General features: G+C 37.3%; 3 protein-coding genes across 3 annotated transcripts; 1 reads left to right on the top strand and 2 right to left on the bottom strand.

The window, feature by feature from the left end:
- Positions 1-1,078: 1,078 nt before the first annotated feature.
- LOC124438654 (cell division cycle 7-related protein kinase-like) lies at positions 1,079-7,080 on the bottom strand. The gene is made up of 14 exons (XM_046988832.1): positions 6,902-7,080; positions 6,032-6,229; positions 5,424-5,958; positions 5,300-5,350; positions 5,155-5,232; positions 4,881-5,010; positions 4,198-4,291; positions 3,880-4,022; positions 3,715-3,791; positions 3,251-3,575; positions 3,062-3,144; positions 2,544-2,693; positions 1,883-2,145; positions 1,079-1,851 (listed from the first exon to the last, which is right to left on the bottom strand). The coding sequence occupies exons 3-14, from the start codon at positions 5,464-5,466 to the stop codon at positions 1,516-1,518; spliced, it is 1,773 nt and encodes a 590-aa protein (XP_046844788.1). The 5' UTR covers positions 5,467-5,958; positions 6,032-6,229; positions 6,902-7,080; the 3' UTR covers positions 1,079-1,515.
- Positions 7,081-9,452: 2,372 nt separating this feature from the next.
- Positions 9,453-13,963, top strand: LOC124439214. Its single transcript, XM_046989441.1, has 7 exons — positions 9,453-9,514; positions 9,876-10,906; positions 11,131-11,213; positions 11,380-11,499; positions 12,566-12,623; positions 12,781-12,883; positions 13,717-13,963. Exons 3-7 carry the CDS (start codon positions 11,151-11,153, stop codon positions 13,937-13,939), a joined length of 567 nt encoding a protein of 188 aa, XP_046845397.1. The 5' UTR covers positions 9,453-9,514; positions 9,876-10,906; positions 11,131-11,150; the 3' UTR covers positions 13,940-13,963.
- Positions 13,964-14,784: 821 nt separating this feature from the next.
- LOC124438612 lies at positions 14,785-17,882 on the bottom strand. The gene is given in 2 exon segments (XM_046988788.1): positions 14,785-16,132; positions 16,135-17,882. Coding segments are annotated over 2 exon segments (801 nt in total). The 5' UTR covers positions 16,397-17,882; the 3' UTR covers positions 14,785-15,593.
- Positions 17,883-18,993: the final 1,111 nt, after the last annotated feature.

Below are 18,993 nucleotides of genomic sequence, written 5' to 3'. Positions count from 1 at the left end.
GAGTAAAACGGACAATTGTATGCTGAAAAAGATGCAAAACTTGGCAAACAACAAATTATGGAATATTACCCGAAAAAAGAATTGTTCTAATTCCACAATATATGATTTTTAAAACAATACAAATAGCAAACTAGTATGTCCTGCGTTATCTCCTTTATAAATATAAAACACAGTAGCTCATTGAAAACCATAAATTTAATACCAACCTAATATTAATTTACTGAATATACTATACAACGAAACTTAACATACCTTGAGATACATGGCCCTATTTTAGCCATTGAGTATATAGTGGGCAGTGAGGTTCTGAGAATATTACTGGAGGGCAACCACTTTCCACATAAAATGCCCCCTCCTTCCAAATAGAGATCTTCAGAAATCAGGGCCAAACGATAGAACCACGAATGATAGGTTCGAGTCATACCAGGGGGAGAGGTCCGAGAAAATGCCTCCATAGAAAATTTTTAAATTAAGAAGCCATAAAATGTCGTTTACTTTGATAGATGAAATTATGTGTTATTTCAAATAGGTTTTATTAAGCAATTATCAAAATTCCAAGCCCCATATTCCCTTCCTCGTCTTCAAAAGAACAATAGGTAAGGGCGCAATGGCCAGCTGCCTCTCTGCCAACATGCCACTGGGAGATGTAAACCGTCAAATACACAGTATTGAACTTATCTTTCTAATCACAGTATTGAATCTATCTTTCTTGCAATGAAACTGGGCTTATTTAACCGACAAAATGTCGATATTTTAACAAGTGGTAAAGATGAATAGTATACAAGACATAGTTCTACTCAACAGTTTATTTGACGATCATTCCCGTCTGGGAAAGTCGTCAGAAAGCACTCTTTTTAAACATACTGAGAAAATTTAGCTGGCAAACTAATTTGACCTCATGCAAGAAATGACGTTCTTTTAGGTGTCAAAAATTTGACGAAACAAAATGGCCGCATCACGTCCCACGACAACCTGCTATAGAGTTTTTATATCACAGTTTCCAACTGGATTAATATTAACAATTTAGCAAAAATTCTGATGCTTTCAAACCTCTTAAAATCTAAATGTTATCATGATGTGGACTGTCAAAAACGTTGTAGATTTAAAGATAACACAACCCAAAGTATAAATTTCTATATTACATGTTGGATATAGAAAAAACTAATATGCTATCATTATAAGATTACGGAGATGCATCTAATTGAAGTAATGAGAATTTAGTTCTAAGTTTATAACTGTTAATTAATACAAAAATAATGCATTTTTATAATTCAAATACTGACTTCTATTCATGGTGTGAACAAAAATATAGCAATCTTAGACAGATATGGCATCGTATTAGAAATGACAAGCACAGATGAAGCACTTAAAATTCCTAGATGCCTGAATATCTGCCGTGTAATTTACAGTTTATTTAGCTAATATTTAATAGTAGTCAGTTTAAACTAACAAGACACAGGCTTACACATTTTAACTTCAACAATTCATCATATTAACTTCTCACTATCAACTTTCCTATAACTTGGCACAATCTAAAGAGTTGATGTTTTCGCAAATGAAAGGATGACTAAGAGCTTCGCTTGCAGTTATTCTTGTTGTTGGATTTAAATCCAGACACCTTTCAAGAAGATCATACACGGTCAAGGGAACGTAATTCTTACATAAACCACAAACACATAAACATGGGCTTCCATCAAGATGTTCTTTCACGGAAAGTTTTCCTCCTTCGCGTTCAGTCGCCTCTTTCGAAAAGGACCGACCACTTTCCGACATTGTACGATCTTCATCTTTATCATTGGGAACTCCAACTCTTGAGTCAGAATCATTGATGCATTTACTTTGAATGCATGCACGTTTTTCTCATTCATTTTACATATAATTTTCTTCTGCCAGTTACATGATCACTTACATCGTTGCTACATCTGCAATTATTCAATGTAACACAAAACTTTTCGTCTTCATCCAATCCGTCGATATTTGCTTTATCCGTTATAGAGGTAAACGCTTGCTTTTCCGTTGAACCTGCTTTGCAGGATTCACAGCAGTTCATAGGTCGCTCTTCCTCCATATTTGATGCTCGTAATCTTTGTGCAAGTTCCTTTAGTTCATAACCAGGACACGTGGAGTTGCTCACCATGTATTTACCTGATTAGATTGGAATTTTACTGAGTTATGTATATGTTCTGTCATCGTGAAGAAAAAAGATTTGTAATTTCTTGCTCTTACAATGGAAAATAAGATTCACCAAACTATATGATTAGCTTAAAATTTTTTTCAACATAAGAAGCCCAAGTTTATTAATTTTCAGCTGAGAGAGTGAAAGCAACTGTGGTAATGATTTTTTCATACATGCATAGAAGAATGTCGAAACTATGTTGTATCATCATGGCAGAAAAGATCTTTCCAAAGATTTCAACTAATTTGTACTGCGGATCAAGCACCATACAGTTCGAATAATATAATTTTTTTCGAAAGAAAATAAGGGACAAAAAAGCCAGAAACACATACGCCAGCACAAACTTATATCACTTGTATAAACTTACCCAGGAATTTCGCACTTTCAACAACACGTTGCTTACCAAAGACGGTCATTATCTGAGCCAAAGCAGTCATATCATCTGCACAGCGAAAGAAAGGATACTTTCCAGTCAAAAGACATAACAATATCACTCCAGCTGACCACATATCGACAGCTAAATAAACAACGTGAGCTGTAAATTTCCTGGAGCACAAACTGTAGTGTACTCATCTAAAGTATACCACATATTGTGTATGGTGGCTAACAGAAAAACATGACCAATATTGTAATTGTATCATATATGTGATTACATGTTAAACTAAGTAAGTTAATGGTTCTGCGCGATTTCGTTTGAATTATTTACAATACAGTAAGCTTTCCATAAACATTTTTACATGAAAAAAAATTTGATGGATGCAGTGTTACACTTTCCATAAATTTTATGAGTGAAACCTCTCGAACACGATAATGTCAATTTAACAACAGGGCTTTGCAAAGTGGGTATACAGATGTGATTTAATAAAACGAAACTCCTTAAAATACCTGTAGTCTGCTCCGGATGTTTCAACAAGACCTCTGGAGCCCGAAATCCAGATGTACCAGCTCGAGGAGCGTTTTGTACTGCTCTAGAAACGTTAACATTAACGATACGTTAAGCTGCACCAAAATTCCACACATTTACATTCGTGTAAATAAACATTCAGCTCACAAATTGATACAAAATCCACAAACCTTTTACTACACAAAGAACATATTTCATAAGATTTGTGTTTAGTCTGACACAGTCCTACGGCAAGTTTATGAGAAATTTTCATCGTTTCGTGGTTAAGGTTTGATTTTGCGTGTTTGTTGGACGCAACGAACGTGATGTCTTTCAACTTCGTACATTTTGCTTTCGTTTTAGGAACGAAAACATGAGAACGCGAATTAAGTTTGTGCGAGATCTTCATAAATCTTGGACTTGTTCGTTGCTTCTTCGTTGGTTGGCCGTTTCTCTTCGCCCTTTTTGGTGACGAAGGTCTTGTAGTTTTGTCTGTTGGATATGGATTGTATTTATCTAAGGAAAAAATTGAAAAATCGTGAATCATGTTTTTTCCCGTGTTACGTCTCTAAGAAATCATTTTTTTTACATATAGATGTATGAATATTGCTTCCCCCTCCAACAATAAAGATGGTGAGCATCAAGTCCAAATTACCATTTTTCTTCTCTATCTCCCACGATTTTTTAGACTGAGATTCATGCATTGCCAAACCAAAATCAACAAGATTATATCTGTAAGAAATATACAAAACTATAGCTTATTTTGGTGGGAAAAACTTCTAAATATTCCACAAGATTTTTAAAAATGTGAAATCCATACCTTCCAGATTGCCGTGAATGTAGAAAATTACCAGGTTTAATATCTCGATGAATTATATCAAAACTGTGAATATGTTTCAGAGCAATGAAAAGATTCTTCATGTAGTCTTTTATGTCTGATGTGGTCATCTCAAGAAAGTAAGTCTATAAAAAAATCAATAAACAAACTTTGACTCGAAGCTATAGTTTTTAATAAAAGTGCAAACTATCATATTGACATAACCTCTTCAATCAAATGTTAGGTAAACTTTCATAGAACAAAAGATGGCTTAAAAATATTTTGCATTCACCGATTCTCACATGCTGCAAAAGCATATACCTGAAATCTATCATGAGGAAAATATGGTAACATGATGACAGTATGATCATAGTGTCGTACAGCTCCTTTGTAGCCAATCACATTATTCTTTCCACTGGCAAAAAAAAGCAAACTTCATTAATATGTCATTCAGCATATTTTTATCCTCTCAATGTACATACATCAAACCGTGCACATAGACATAAAAATTTTAAAGTTCATAAGACCTTGACTTATGTTACAAAAAGGGATATAGTGGATGTTTAAATACTGTTGGCTTTATTGGAACCATGACTATAAGAAACTTACAGATGCCAAATGTTGTTAAGCTTGCATGAAAATTCGTAAAAGTACACTTGATATGTGAACAACAAAAAGAACATTTTTGTGAAGACAACATTATACAAGGTGAAATTTGCCTTAGGCAAAAACAAATAGAATGAGCAATGGCTGAAAGAGCTTTATATCTGAAAAATATAATGTTCAAACGTGTGTGGCAAATTCGTATCTAAAAGTCAATTTTCACAATTGCTAAATGCAGCTTCCAATTCCCTTTTGCAAGCACAAATAGCCATCTGATGTTGACAAAGTTAATAATGGGAAAATGAACACTAAGATAGTTTGGATCATGTCTTCCTGTTTTAAGTTTACAAAAAAATCAGATAGCCAAAGTCTTGCAACTTGCAAAGCATGTAAGAACTTACCCCATTTCCTGTAGACATCGTATTTCTCTTTCAACACGATCTGGTGAACTTGTAGGTATGATGTGCTTTAAGGCAAACAATTCATCTGGATGTTCAACAAGATGAGCCTGGTAAACATTGCTAAATGTACCTATTAATGTATAAAGATTTATGATTACTACAATGCATTATATTACTGCTAGACTTTTAAAAGAAACAATCAACAATAGATTTCCATAAGCTGTTTCACAGTGGCATGCTAGAATTGATATTTTTGATATTAATAACATTTTACCTTCACCAATCTTAGACTTCATGAGAAAAATATTTTTTAAAATAGGAACTTTCTCAAATAGTTCGGCGAATTCAACATCTAAAAATTCAAAGTTTTTTATTGTACAAGTGAACCTAAACATGCAGAACAAAAAATGAACGCATACCTGAGTGCGAGCCTGAGTGAGTTAGGTCGACATGTTCATCCAAATCAGTATCTATAAATAAATGAAACAACGTTCCTCAAACCGTCTGTTGGCGAACTAAAAGTATTGATATTTTAAAACTTACTTTCAGTAGAAATCACATTTTCAAAGCACTCATTTTTTGCCATCACACAGCAAACATATAAAGAATTCGTCAGGTTCTACTTCCAACCTTTATATTTCGCTTTATTTGATCAAACAATAAGCAATTGTAAAAGATGGCCGAATTCCCCGCGCTTTTCTCAACATTCTTATGTTATACTTTATGTAAGATTATGTAAGATATTTTCAAAGCTCTAGTCTGTCGTTGACTCAGTGGACAATATCAGGGGTGTATTGGAAAGGGGGCTCAGAAGGGCTCGGCTCCCCTTGTTAGAATTTTTTGTCAAGTAAGGGGGGCTCTGCCCCTTCTTTATAATTCTTCAACACTTCATAGGCCAAATGCATAAGAGACGAAAATGAAGATAAAATTCCTCATTATCTTTTGTTTTGAATGCATTCGGCTCATGTAAAATGCGACGTATTAAACAGGCCATACTTTCAATTTGTAAAGCACTTATTTTAATGATTCACCTCCAAGATAAGCTTACGATTTTGTGAATTTAAACGCTTGATCATTCCTATATGTAACGAGTAAATGCAAGCTATTAGATCATTATAACATGACTGTTTATTTTAACTGTTTATACAAACCCCTTTGTAAAAACTTTAGCAATGCACCCGTGGACAATATCAAACTCATTTCGCCAATTACAGCATGATTCTTTCCAAAAATTCCAAGTCTAGCAATGATTGAAGTGACTATACACTCCTCGAGAACTTAGGAGTAGATTTTGAAGCTTCATTCAGTGTACGAATGTGTGCTTTAAAACACACATGTTAGTCTTTCCACTAGACGATAAAAAAGGAAATTCTTGATGTCAGGGAGTAAATTCAAGAGCTTTTTCTCTAATGACTGAATTTTGAATCGGAAGTAAACAGAGCTCACGAAAACTTAACAGGCCTAATTTTCTGCTTTTGAGGCCGAGTGTCATACGTGTCAAAAAACGTTATCCTAACCTTGATGTTTTATTGCCAAAGACAAGAACGTTTTCAGTAAGTATTAAGTATGGCTTGCTGTAAGTGTATGAATTGTAGTAAGTGTAACAAATTTAGCAAACGTAGAAAGTGTGGCGTAGCAAATGTAGCAAGTGTAACAAATGTGGCAAATGTAACAAATTTAGCAACCAATTTTTGTCGTCAATGAGGTCAACAAAAAAAAACTTTTGACAAATCAACCAAATGCATCATGTACATTTCAGTGGCGTAGCAAGACATGAACGTTTTTTGCGGGGGCGCATACTCTCGAACGTCAAAGGCGTAAGCCTTTCTTCGGCATATCTCCCTGCGAAATTTCTAAATATGGAGTCCTTCGATTGCGATTTCTTGTGTTTTTATTGAGTGATTTTACACTTTACTTAAAGTTATATGCAACAGAAAAAACATGATTTTCAATGAATACTTAAAGGGGTAGTCAGACCTTAACACAACTTTCGCTCATATGAAAGTGTATATTGTTCTTACCTCTCTCACGAAATCCTAGGTTTCCAATTCAAATTTAACTCGAGAAATAATGCCTTAAATGTGTGTATTTTTCGATCGCCTTTGTGTACATGCAAGCGAAGCCGCAGTCCAGCAGCGGTTTTTCGTCGTGACGTCACTGCGCGGTGATCGTTGTCAACATTAGACAAAATATACTAGCAAAAGTAGAAATTACGCATAAGCATATTCATCGTTGCATTTTATTTTCTAAGTTTTTAAATTATTTTGCGCAATGGATACGGATTACTCAAACGATTCCTCTAGTAATTATTCTGGAAGCAGTGAAACTACGAAGAAATGATTAACGATCAAAACATGATTCAACCATATGCTTATGAGCCGATTGAAACAGACTCTAGCGACGAGCCTATGGACGACTCCGACGAAGTTCAGCTGTTGTAACAATGAATGAAGACTCAGCACAATTTGAGGGAATAGATACTCGGACTGTATTACAGATAATCCTGTTTTCGAAATCTTTGTTGAAATTATTGGGTATTACGACTGGCATGGAGTGAGTACAAACAACACTATGGTTCAAGAGCTGAAGAAGGACCTGAACACAAAAGACAAAGACATGTGGCTTACAGGCAACTGGTTCGATGGTGTTGGAATGTATTGGGCAAAGAAATTAGAGTACCACTACCATCTTTTGCTGTGAGCTACATTCGAGCACATTTCCAACCACCAGGTCTAGAAGAGGACTTTGTCTTTGAGGGTTTTAAATTCGCTGATGAATAATAATGGTAATGTAAACTATTATAGCCATATTTATAAGTATTGTTAATGATGAATTACTAATAAATAAAAATATAAATTGGATTTAGTAAATGAACAATAAATACAAATTATAATGGCCAAGCCAAACCAATTCTTTATTTGTGCTATGCAAGGATTTTGGTGTACATAATTAAAAAGTGCCTTTGCTAATGAATTTGCATAGCAAAACAAAAAATTGGGCTACTTTACTATTAGAGATTCTCTTATTATTGTGCTTGTATAACACTTTCTTTGTTTGGCTTTTCTATAGATGCAATATTTCTTGAAATGTTTGCTGATAAAGAAATCTTGTTATGTACATTTTTTACATTAAAACAGCAGACATCTTCCATCATACCTTGCACAAAAGAATATGACTTACTCGCCATAATTGGCTTGGCTACCCAATTTTCTTGTCCTTTTGGGAACACGATATTATATCACTTTTCCCCTTGCTGCTTTCCACATTGAACTTGTGCTTGTTTTCTGCCAGTGTTTACATTGTGGTCTATCACTGCCAACTTGGTTCTTGCAAGCATACTTTATCTAAAAGCACTTTTAATAAAGTACTTTCCCTCCTTCCACTTGTGCTTATCGTGTTCCCAAAAGGGTGAAAAAATTGGGTAGCCAAGCCAATTATGGTGAGTAAGTCATATTCTTTTGTGCAAGGTATGATGGAAGATGTCTGCTGTTTTAATGTAAAAAATGTACATAACAAGATTTCTTTACCAGCAAACATTACAAGAAATATTGCATCTATAGAAAAGCCAAACAAATAAAGTGTTTTACAAGCACACAAATCAAGAATGGGTAAACAGTCCCCCCAAAATAATTATGTATATATCAATATTTATAATTAATAATAAGAGAATCTCTAATAGTAAAGTAGCACAATTTTTTGTTTTGCTATGCAAATTCATTAGCAAAGGCACTTTTTAATTATGTACACCAAAATCCTTGCATAGCACAAATAAAGAATTGGTTTGGCTTGACCATTATAATTTGTATTTATTGTTCATTTACTAAATCCAATTTATATTTTTATTTATTAGTAATTCATCATTAACATTACTTATAAATATGGCTAATATAATTTACATTACCATTATTATTCATCAGCTAATTTAAAACCCTCAAAGACAAAGTCCTCTTCTAGACCTGGTGGTTGGAAATGTGCTCGAATGTAGCTCACAGCAAAAGATAGTGGTACTCTAATTTCCTTGCAATACATTCCAACACCATCGAACCAGTTGCCTGTAAGCCACATGTCTTTGTCTTTGTGTTCAGGTCCTTCTTCAGCTCTTGAACCATAGTGTTGTTTGTACTCACTATGCCAGTCGTAATACCCAATAATTTCAACAAAGATTTCGAAAGGATTATCTGTAATACAGTCCGAGTATCTATTCCCTCAAATTGTGCTGAGTCTTCATTCATTGTTACAACAGCTGAACTTCGTCGGAGTCGTCCATAGGCTCGTCGCTAGAGTCTGTTTCAATCGGCTCATAAGCATATGGTTGAATCATGTTTTGATCGTTAATCATTTCTTCGTAGTTTGAAACACTGCTTCCAGAATAATTACAGAGAATCGTTTGAGTAATCCGTATCCATTGCGCAAAATAATTTAAAACTTAGAAAATAAATGCAACGATGAATATGCTTATGCGTAATTTCTATTATTTTTGTCTAATGTTGACAACGATCAAGTGACGTCACGACGAAAATGCTGGACTTTCGCTTTGCATTAACAATGGCGATCGAACAAGAGGCAAAAATACACATTTAAGGCATTATTCTCGAGTTAAATTTGAATTGGAAACCTAGGACTTCGTGAGAGAGGTAAGAACAATATACACTTTCATATGAGCGAAAGTTGTGTTAAGGCCCGACTACCCCTTTAAACATAGCTACTGCTAAAATGTTTGGAGTTTTTAATTGCAAACATTCTACGTGAGAAAATTTTACCTATTTTATTAAAGAGGACTTTTAAAGTAAATAATCAATAAATATCAGCGTTGCTGATTTAAATGTTGTATCACAAATAGATATTTTTTAATAAATAGATAGTATCACAAATAAATAGTTTTTATCAGCATTATGTAGTCGTTTACTTCGTCAAGCTTGGACAATTTTGTCTGTGTATTCTTCCATCTGGATATTGCCGTTAATCCAGGACTTAATAACCTTCAACCTCCTGTAGGCTTCAGAGGTTTATCAGTCTGCCACTGGAACATCAAAAGACTGACTGACACCAAATTGGAAGAACTATCTCTAATGCTCACCTCGAACAAAAACAGTGCTGCTAAACTCGACGTCTTAATTCTCACTGAGACGTTCGGATCAAGTAAAATTCCAGACAGCTATTACATGATACCCGGCTACACATTACACAGAAAAGATCGAATCGGGAAGAAAGGTGGCGGCATAATTGCGTATGTAAATGAGAAAGTTATGGCTTCACATCGAAGAGATTTGGAACTGGATGATCTTGAAACTCTCTGGCTTCAAATTTGTCCTCATAAATCAAAGAGACCGATTTTGATATCTGGTGTTTACCGTCCACCTTCAGCCAACAAAGATTATAATGAGAGCTTGGTAAAAATATTGAAAATGCCCATCTCCAAAACAATGAATTGATTATTCTGGGAGACTTCAATTTAGATTATATTGATTTCAACTGTTATTCAAAACATTGTCTCGCAAAGGCACTGAACAGTCTTGGATTAACACAGATGTTAAATAGAGTAACAAGACCTGCCTCTGATGCGCGCTTAGCCATATTTATTGTAGTCATCCTGCTAGAATTAGAGAAGTATCCATAGGTAAATCTGGACTTTCCGATCACCTTCCGGTCACCATGTTGAGGTGCTACAAAACCATGCCTGACTGCCTGTTGCCAATGTATGTAGTCGCGTGGCGTGTTTCTAAACTTCTTGTGCTTTGTTGAAGTGCATTTTAAGCGTTTAAACGGGGACAAGTAGCAAGGCTTCACATGCCGTCCTTGATTTCGACTGATTGCTACAACACGCGCAACACTTCCAAACTTCCAGCCCGAGTATGGATCGCCCTGGCGCGAAAAGATAAGATGATGATGAGCGTTTAAACTCTTCTATTTTGGGCAAAATGGAAATCAACAAACAATCATCTGTCACTGACATTACTCTTTTTTTGAAAAACAACAAATTGGATGAAATTGTCGAAGATTTTGAAGGCATTGTCTCATCCTGAAATGTCGGTCGCGTGTGTGAGGGTTGTTGTCTCGTGCATAAATCTAGTGTAGAAAATAATTCAAAATTAGATTTATAGATGACTTGCCTTGTTTACGTTTTGCTAGCAGGCAGATTTGGTCGAGCGCTTTTAGAGGATACCAACAGCAATAACGTAATTTCTTTGACGTTTTGCTTCTTATATTTTTAAAGCTAATCAAGTCGATGGCGAGGATTTTTTCAATTTAGAACCACATGATATTTATCAGATGATTCCTCGAATAAAACTTCACAAGAAGCTTACGTGTATTTGTAATGACGTTACTGGAAAGGTAAATTGAAGCCTTACAGGTTTTCTTCATAAAATGGTTCAAAATACTTGGTTTGTTATTGGTTTGTTTATTATATTTTTTACTGCCATGTGCTTTGATTGTGTCGTTATAAAAGTAGAAGTAAAATTTCACCAGAAGTAAAATTTCAGGCTTCATCTATTAATAGGGGTCATCAGCTTCAACAACACACTCTTGTGTCACTTCCAACAACATCAGAACCATCAACAAGGATGTGAATCCAGACTTTCCGAGTAATTCAGCTGATCATCAAGAAAATCATGATGAGGTATCAAGCAACCCAGCTTGACTTGTTTGTCTTGTAATTGTGTGGATCCAGATGAACCATTGCTCCCATTTTGCATGAAATAGCTTAAAAGCAATTAGTCTGCTTACTATATATTGCTTTTATTCAGCCAAGTAATTCAATATGCTTTAAATAATAGGTCAGTGTTTCTGAGAACATTAAATGGATTAGGTTTTGCTGATTTACGTGAGATGTAACTTACGTCTGTTACGAGTAACTTCAATCATTTTCCTAGAGCATGTCTTTCCTCTCACAAGCTTATATACTTACAAGCAGAATATGTAATAACCTTGGCAACCTGGATAGATGTTTAAAAAGCAGAAAGGCAACTAAAAAGGATCTCAAGCAGCTTAAGTACGCATCCATATAGGGTCTCAGGCTTAGACGTATTCTCTTTGCGAGTTTGTGAAGGGAAAGGCACCAAGAGAATGATTGAAGTTATTGGTGACTGCAGTAAGTTATTACTTATGTCTTATATATAAAACTGCACATGCTGCAAATACTTATAACTAACACTTAATATTTTACACCTTCTAATTTGAGATCGTCTGATGATATCTTGAGAATAAAGACAAAATATTACGCTTTTCAAGGAATAATATTTTCTATAACTAGGTATATTGGTCAGTGCATGGTGTATTGGAAATATTCTGAAACTATAACATTCAAAATCTATCGACTTAGAACTAGTTTAAAATTCCAAAATGAAAGTTCTATACATCAAACATTTAAAACCTGAAACAAAGTTGAAAATCAGTAAAAAAGTTAACTGAACAGCATGAAATCAATAGGGCCAAAAATAATTAAATATATGAAAAAAAAACTCAGGCAGCTGCGGCTAAATTGTCACATCAAAATACTTTCATAAGAACGATATTAGTTATGAAGTTCCAACAGAGACCGCGGAAGATTAATAGTTTAGGGGGAAGGGCTCATATTCATTTGTTCGTATATCTTATAAATCCGTGATCAGAATTGCTTTCAAAAGAAACTAATAAAGTGGAATATGTATGAATATAAAAATAACTCCACAACCATTTATCTATAGACAAAAAAGAATCTGCCGGAGAAGACACAAGAAGGGGCACCAAATAATATTTTTTTTGGTATGTAAATAAGTTTTTCTTATATGCATTCAGTGCAGATTATTTTATCAATTGACATCATGTCATTTTATCAATTGATCATCATGATCACGGTGGATTCACTGTAATTTTACATAAAGACCAAGCGTGTAGTTTAAAATCTGACATATCCTTGTAGATGTTGATTGTAAAGAAATGGCAAATATTGAAGATATTTTCGAAAAAAAATTTCTTGATAAAGATTACAACATTAAAGATGAAGTGCACGATCTACTCGAGAGGTATTTTATTCATTTTCTATGGTAAATGTAATGACATAAACAAGGCCACTGAGAAAAACTTTGGGATCCAGAGCAAAATTTTCTCCAAAGGTCCTTGATACCAAGCTTGAAATGTTTTAAATTTCAATGGATGTTAAGTTCAACACATAAAAAAATAAGGGTTTCTTTAAGGTCCTAAGGTCTTGTGTCAATAACACAAGACCTTAGGACCTTAAAGGTTTGAAAAATTGGGGCAAAACTTTCTTCTTTCTTCTTGAGAAAATACAAAGTATTTTTATCATGAAAAAACGTTGGTTGCAGTTTATCACCACCATTGCTTGTCTTATTTTATATATTTTGCCGATGCATGGTCTTTCGTGAGTGTTTGTGAGGGAAACTGTTCAATATAACTTCCAACAGTCAAACAAAATTGACAAAATTTTCAATCATCATGATTGTCAAAGTAATAACCTTACATGCTTCATCTGCGTATACAAATATCAACAACAAGTTTTGTCTTCTTAACGTAATATAAGTACGTTAGGAATTACGACAATATAATTTTGATAAGATACATAATTTAAATATGCAATTGAACAAGAAAAAAGCATGAATGTCGTAAAGGGAATAATTTTCCGTTAAGATAACTATTGTTAAACTGTTTTATTTGCTCTTGTTGAATAAGTTTTGGCTTCTTTTTAAGATCATATTCGGATGCTAATTTTCCAGTTTTATCACGATTAGACCAATTAAAAGTTTTTGATTACTTTGACATTACATACCCTACGTGCATTATAAATATGTTTCTAATATGAAAATAATGTCGTCAATTGAAAAAGTACATCATATTTAAGGTTGCCATGGATATGTGGTGATTATGAACCAATTGGTGAAAACTGGGCTATACCATATTCCCATATGCTCATCACAGTCGATGGCGATGTACAAAAGTCAGACGAAGATTTGAAGAAAGAAATCGACGAAATTTTTAAATGGAGGCATCAAAATTTATCGAATTTCGACGTAAACTTTACAAAGAACCAAAGATTCGATATTTATCAAATTTTCGTGCTGTAAGAATAGATGAATCATCAAATTTCATGCATGTTTCGAATGATATTGAGGATGAAAACCAAAATGACAGAGGTTCTCAATGTACATTGACAATGTTCTATCGCAAGAATGATGATTTTTTCGCCTTGACATGCGCCCACGTTGCTCTAGGCGTTGATGATCTGTTTGCTTTAAGTATAGAAGAAAATGTTTTGTTAATTCGTGTTGTAGTGGAACACCTAAATGAAGGAATTGAATATTTTTACAAACTGCCAAGTAGTGAAAAGGAAGTTCAATTTCCTTCTTTTCAAGATGGCGTGTTTGGTCAATTTGATAGCGTAGTAGATATTGTTAAAATTCTTGTCGGTGATGGGCGTCATATCAAGCACTTTGGTGGAGATCAATTGGAGAGCTTTGCCTTGAATTTGAATGAGGTTAATAGAGAGCTTCGTGAAAGAATCGATAAGAAGAAGAAGGAAATTGTGCATGTAGTTCAAAACAATAACATTAAGGGTCTTATAAAAAAACGAAGCTGTTCTCATTACAGTGAAAGCATCCCGCTTTCCACTGGAAAAGAATGAATCGAATATCGATATTAAACACAGATTGTTACAAGCATCCGCTTTCCACTGAAGGGCAATGATGTATTGTCCAACATCAACACCGGATTATGTTACTGATATTTAATATGGAATTCAAGCTTTGTCCATATGAACTGTTCAACATGCTTCCAAACAAAATGAGCAGGAATATTCAGTTGATTAATCTATGATAAACCTTTCACCTTTTAACTCTGCTATACGGGTCACAAGCCCATGGACTTGTAGCGTATAAGACTCGCTGCTTTTGAGAAGACTTGTCTCGTTTACAAAGAAGAGGAGTGGAAGGTTAATTTCTCAAATGTTGTTGGATCTGATGTGGGATCTTTCAGTATGGGCAACAAGGGCAGCGTCGTCGGCAAAGAGGAGGTCTCGGATCATCTGCTCATGGGTCTTTGTATGGGCTTGCAGCCTCCTGAGGTTGAACAGGCTGCCGTCAAGGCGATAGCGAATGTAGACGGCATCGTCATCGTCAAGGTCTTCTGTGGCTTTCCTAAGCATCATGCTGAAGAAGATGCTGAACAGAGTCAGAGCCAAGACACAACCCTGTTTCACGCCGTTGACGATGGGGAAGGGTTCTGAGAGGGTGCTGTTCAACCTGACTTGGCCGCTCTGGTCTTCATGCAGCTAGATGATCATACTGAGGAACTTTGGGGGGCAGCCGAGGCTCTCCATAATGAGCCAAAGTCCCTTCCTGCTCACTGTGTCGAAGGCCTTCGACAGGTTCACAAACGTTAAATAGAGTCCTTTGTTCTGTTCCCGGCACTTCTTTAGGAGTTGCCTGAGGACGAAGACCATGTCTGTGGTACCCCTGTTTGCTCTGAAGCCACCCTGGTTTTCTGAGAGGTGGTCTTTTGCGATGGTAGGTATTAGACTATTCAGGAGCACACGAGCAATGATTTTTCCTGCGATCGAAAGCAGAGTGATCCCCCGGTACTTGGAGCAGACTGACTTTCCCCCTTGTTTTTGTACAAGGTAACGATGACTGCATCACAGAGGTCTCTTGGAAGCTTTCCTTGTTCCCAACAACAGACGAGGAGTTCGTGGAGCTTTCTGTGTAACGCTGGGCCTCCATCTTTCTAGATCTCTGGTGGGATGCCATCAACTCCAGCTGCCTTGCCACTCTTTATCTTCTCTATGACTTCTGTGAGTTCTTTCATAGAGGGTGGTTCGTCCAATTCCACTATAACTGGGAGCTGAGGGATGCGAAGGATTGCTGAGAACTGAACGACTCGATCAGCGCTGAAGAGGGCGTGGAAGTGCTCGGACAAGCGACTCAGGATAGACGCCCTGTCTGCGAGGAGCGCCTCACCGTCTGCACTGCGCAAAGGACTCTGGGCGTGGTGCGTAGGGCCGTACACTGCCTTAAGGCTTCGTAGAAGCCTCTGTAGGTTGATCCACGATTGCTGAGTTCGTTCTGCGAGGTTGATCCACCACACGTTCTTAATCTCTCGAAGCTTGCGCTGGAGGTTGCTGCAAGTGTAGCGAAAGGCAGCTTTCCTCACGGGACAGGACGGCTGAGCCAGGTGAGCTTGGTGGGCTGATCTCTTCTTAGCCAGCAATTCCAGGATCTGCTTGTTGTGTTCGTCAAACCAGTCTTTGTTCTTTTTAGTGGTGAACCCAGGACTTCTTGTGATGTCTGCAGTATGGCTCTTTTCAAATGAAGCCAAAGTGAATCAGGTGAGGGATCTTCTGGGCAGCCGTCGTTTTCAAGCTTGAACTGCAAGCACTTCTGGAAGTCAGCTCTCACTACAGCTGATTGTAGCCTACTGAGCTTCAACATTTTCTTTGGGGGCCCTCCCTTTCTTGGTTTTGGTTTGAAGTGAAGTCTGAGTTTGCAGCGCACGAGGCGATGGTCAGTGTGACATTCTGCGCTGGGCATCACTCTGGTATGTAAGACGCCTTAGAGGTCTCGTTGGCGCACTAGAACGTAGTCAATAAGGTGCCAGTGTTTGGACCGAGGATGCATCCAGGTTGTTTTCAGACTGCCCTTTTGTTGGAAGATGGTGTTGGTGATGACAAGTTGCTGCTCCATGCAAAACTCCAGCAGCAAGCGCCCGTTGTCATTGCAGTTACTAACGCCATGTCTGCCAAGCACTCCTTTCCAGGCAACAGCAGCTTTTCCCACTTTGGCGTTGAAGTCGCCAAGGATTATCACCTTATCGTCTATGGAGGTGCTTCGAAGAACTCTGCGGAGCTCTGAGTGAACTTGTCTTTTTCTGCAGGCACAGCTTGAAGAGTTGAGGCATACACACTGAAGAGCGTGGCATACTTTTCGTTCTTCAGAGGGTGGCGCATGGACATGATGCCGTCAAAATAACCAGTTGGCAGGTTTTCCAACTTGGAAGTGATGGAGGTTCTAACCCTGAAGCCGACGCCTGCGAGACGCCTTTCTGTTGCAGGTTTTCCTTACCAGAAGAGGGTATATCTGGCGCCATGCTCCTGAAGGCTGCCTTCTTCGGGGAAGCGAACTTCGCTGAGGGCAGCAATGTCGACATCTAGCCTGGACAGTTCATGTGAAATCAAAGCAGAGCGACGTTCAGGTCTGTTGCTGTCAGCTTTGTCAAGCATGGTTCTGATGCTCCAACATGCCAGTTTCAGTGCTTTTGCACCCATACCGGTGGGTGCATACCTTCCTTTCTTTGTTGTTGTTCGACCGCTAGTAAAGATGCACGTTGACCACGGCAAGCCAACTGGGGGGATGAGAGACGAGCTTTGGTTAGGCCACCTTTTCTAGGCGCTGCCGAGTGATGTTGTCATCTCGGGTCAACATCAGGCGACCAATATCTCAAACCGCCTGTATGCAGGATTGAGACTGCGGCTTCCAGTGGCATCTTTCACCTGCCGGTTTCGCCCCTTTCCCATCGCAACAGTACTTCATAGAGTTGAAGGCGTCGCAGACGTGAACGTATCCTTCGAGCCTGCGCAGACGAGTTTTAAAGTAAAGTGCAGTGTGCGCAGTACTGTCTCCACCCTTTACACCTGGGTTCATCTGTCATGGCCCAGCGAGCTGCGACGGTGACAGCGAGATCCACGGGTCGTAGGTTTTACATCAGACTGTCCTTGTCGTAGCCTCTGGCTCAAAAACCTACCTTGGAGGCACGAGGACATAATGGCCGCTGAGCTCGTCGTGGAGCCCTTCCGCCCTGGCCGGTGACCACAGAGAAGCTCGTTGCATTTTGCCGAAACTGAAGCCAATTTGACTATCAGAACCGCCAATGTTAGCACTCTAGTAGCTCATCCGCCCAGCCGTGACCCTGGCAAGGGAGGCAAAGGGTGTACTAGCACTTGCCTAAGGTGCACACCCAAGGCTCGTGGAGGGAAGGAGGCGCCTTACGGCTCCATTCTAGACCGGCTCCAAGCTAAGTCTAGCCACTGCCCTAAACATATATATATATATTGGAATGATAACGACAATACATTTTATAGATATAAAATTGAAGCCAAATCCTGGTCTCTTGCGCGGTTTGCACGTCCGTTCCAGTCCTTCAAAGTCGAATATTCACGCGGTTTGTACGTCAGTTTTAATCTCCTGAGTGCCAAAGATACACGGCCAATATAAATTTGAATACAAATAGCAAAAGCATAAACATATAAACAACATCACGACAAACAACACACGAGGCCAACTCTTCGCAAAAGGTTATTTTTTACAGCTGAAACTTTACTACAGTGAGTTCGTTGTAACTTACAACTTGTAACGCGGAAAAGCCAACTAAAAATCACACTGTATGCTAAAAAGACAATACAATAAGAGAATAGGACAAGAAAATATTCAAGCAAAAATTTTTCTTACATTGGAAGGTAAATTTTCAAACGGTGTCAGACAGTGTTTGTCTTTTTTTATCATTTCAGTGGATTTAAAGATCTGTTTTTCCGAAGAAAAAAAACAACTTAAATATCCAGTTTCATAAAAAATATTGAGTCTATAACTCGCATTTTTACTTTTTACAGAGCGATTGTATTTTTCATCGATTTTGATAGTGCTTGAAATACTAAATGGTTGTCATCTCGATATCAATAATTGAATATACTTAAAGACTTTGATTTGTTTTAAAGGAAAACCCCAACGTAAGAGCAGATCAACTAAGTTCACCTCATCTTGTTTCTCGATTTATCACTTTGATTCACTTTCCGTGAACCTTTTCAATCCAAAAATTTCGTTATTTTTACGCTCTGATCAAGATCTGAACTCTACCATTACCAAGGGACAAATGATTTAAAAAAATCAAAATGAACACGCGAGGGACTAGAGCCTGAAGTGTGATGACGAATGATGACGACAAATATTTTTTTGGCTTCAGTTTTTGGCTTCGGTTATCATTCCAGTTATTCAAATGTCGAGTTCACTGGTCCAGGCCCTTGTTCCCTCCAGGTCATATAGAACTCAATGATTGTGTCCGCTGACCATAGCAATTGTGTGTCATTTGCAATGTTATAATACGTCATTAAAGTTTACATAAAACTGGTTAAGAGTTT

This window comes from Xenia sp. Carnegie-2017, unplaced genomic scaffold (assembly GCF_021976095.1).
Source record: "Xenia sp. Carnegie-2017 unplaced genomic scaffold, XeniaSp_v1 HiC_scaffold_19, whole genome shotgun sequence".
Taxonomy (NCBI): Eukaryota; Metazoa; Cnidaria; class Anthozoa; order Malacalcyonacea; family Xeniidae; genus Xenia; species Xenia sp. Carnegie-2017.
This window is presented reverse-complemented; position numbering and strand designations above follow the sequence as displayed.

Bases quoted from the DNA above. Each gene is read 5' to 3' on its own strand.
- LOC124439214 (XM_046989441.1), top strand. From the start codon at position 11,151: ATGATTCCTCGAATAAAACTTCACAAGAAGCTTACGTGTATTTGTAAT. The intron at 12,624-12,780 runs GTATGTAAATAA...ATATCCTTGTAG, and splicing joins ACCAAATAATATTTTTTTTG to ATGTTGATTGTAAAGAAATG. The intron at 12,884-13,716 runs GTATTTTATTCA...ATCATATTTAAG, and splicing joins GTGCACGATCTACTCGAGAG to GTTGCCATGGATATGTGGTG.
- LOC124438654 (XM_046988832.1), bottom strand. From the start codon at position 5,466: ATGGCAAAAAATGAGTGCTTTGAAAATGTGATTTCTACTGAAA. The intron at 5,011-5,154 runs GTAAAATGTTAT...ATACATTAATAG, and splicing joins GAAGTCTAAGATTGGTGAAG to GTACATTTAGCAATGTTTAC. The intron at 3,145-3,250 runs GTTTGTGGATTT...TAACGTTTCTAG, and splicing joins TGTTCTTTGTGTAGTAAAAG to AGCAGTACAAAACGCTCCTC.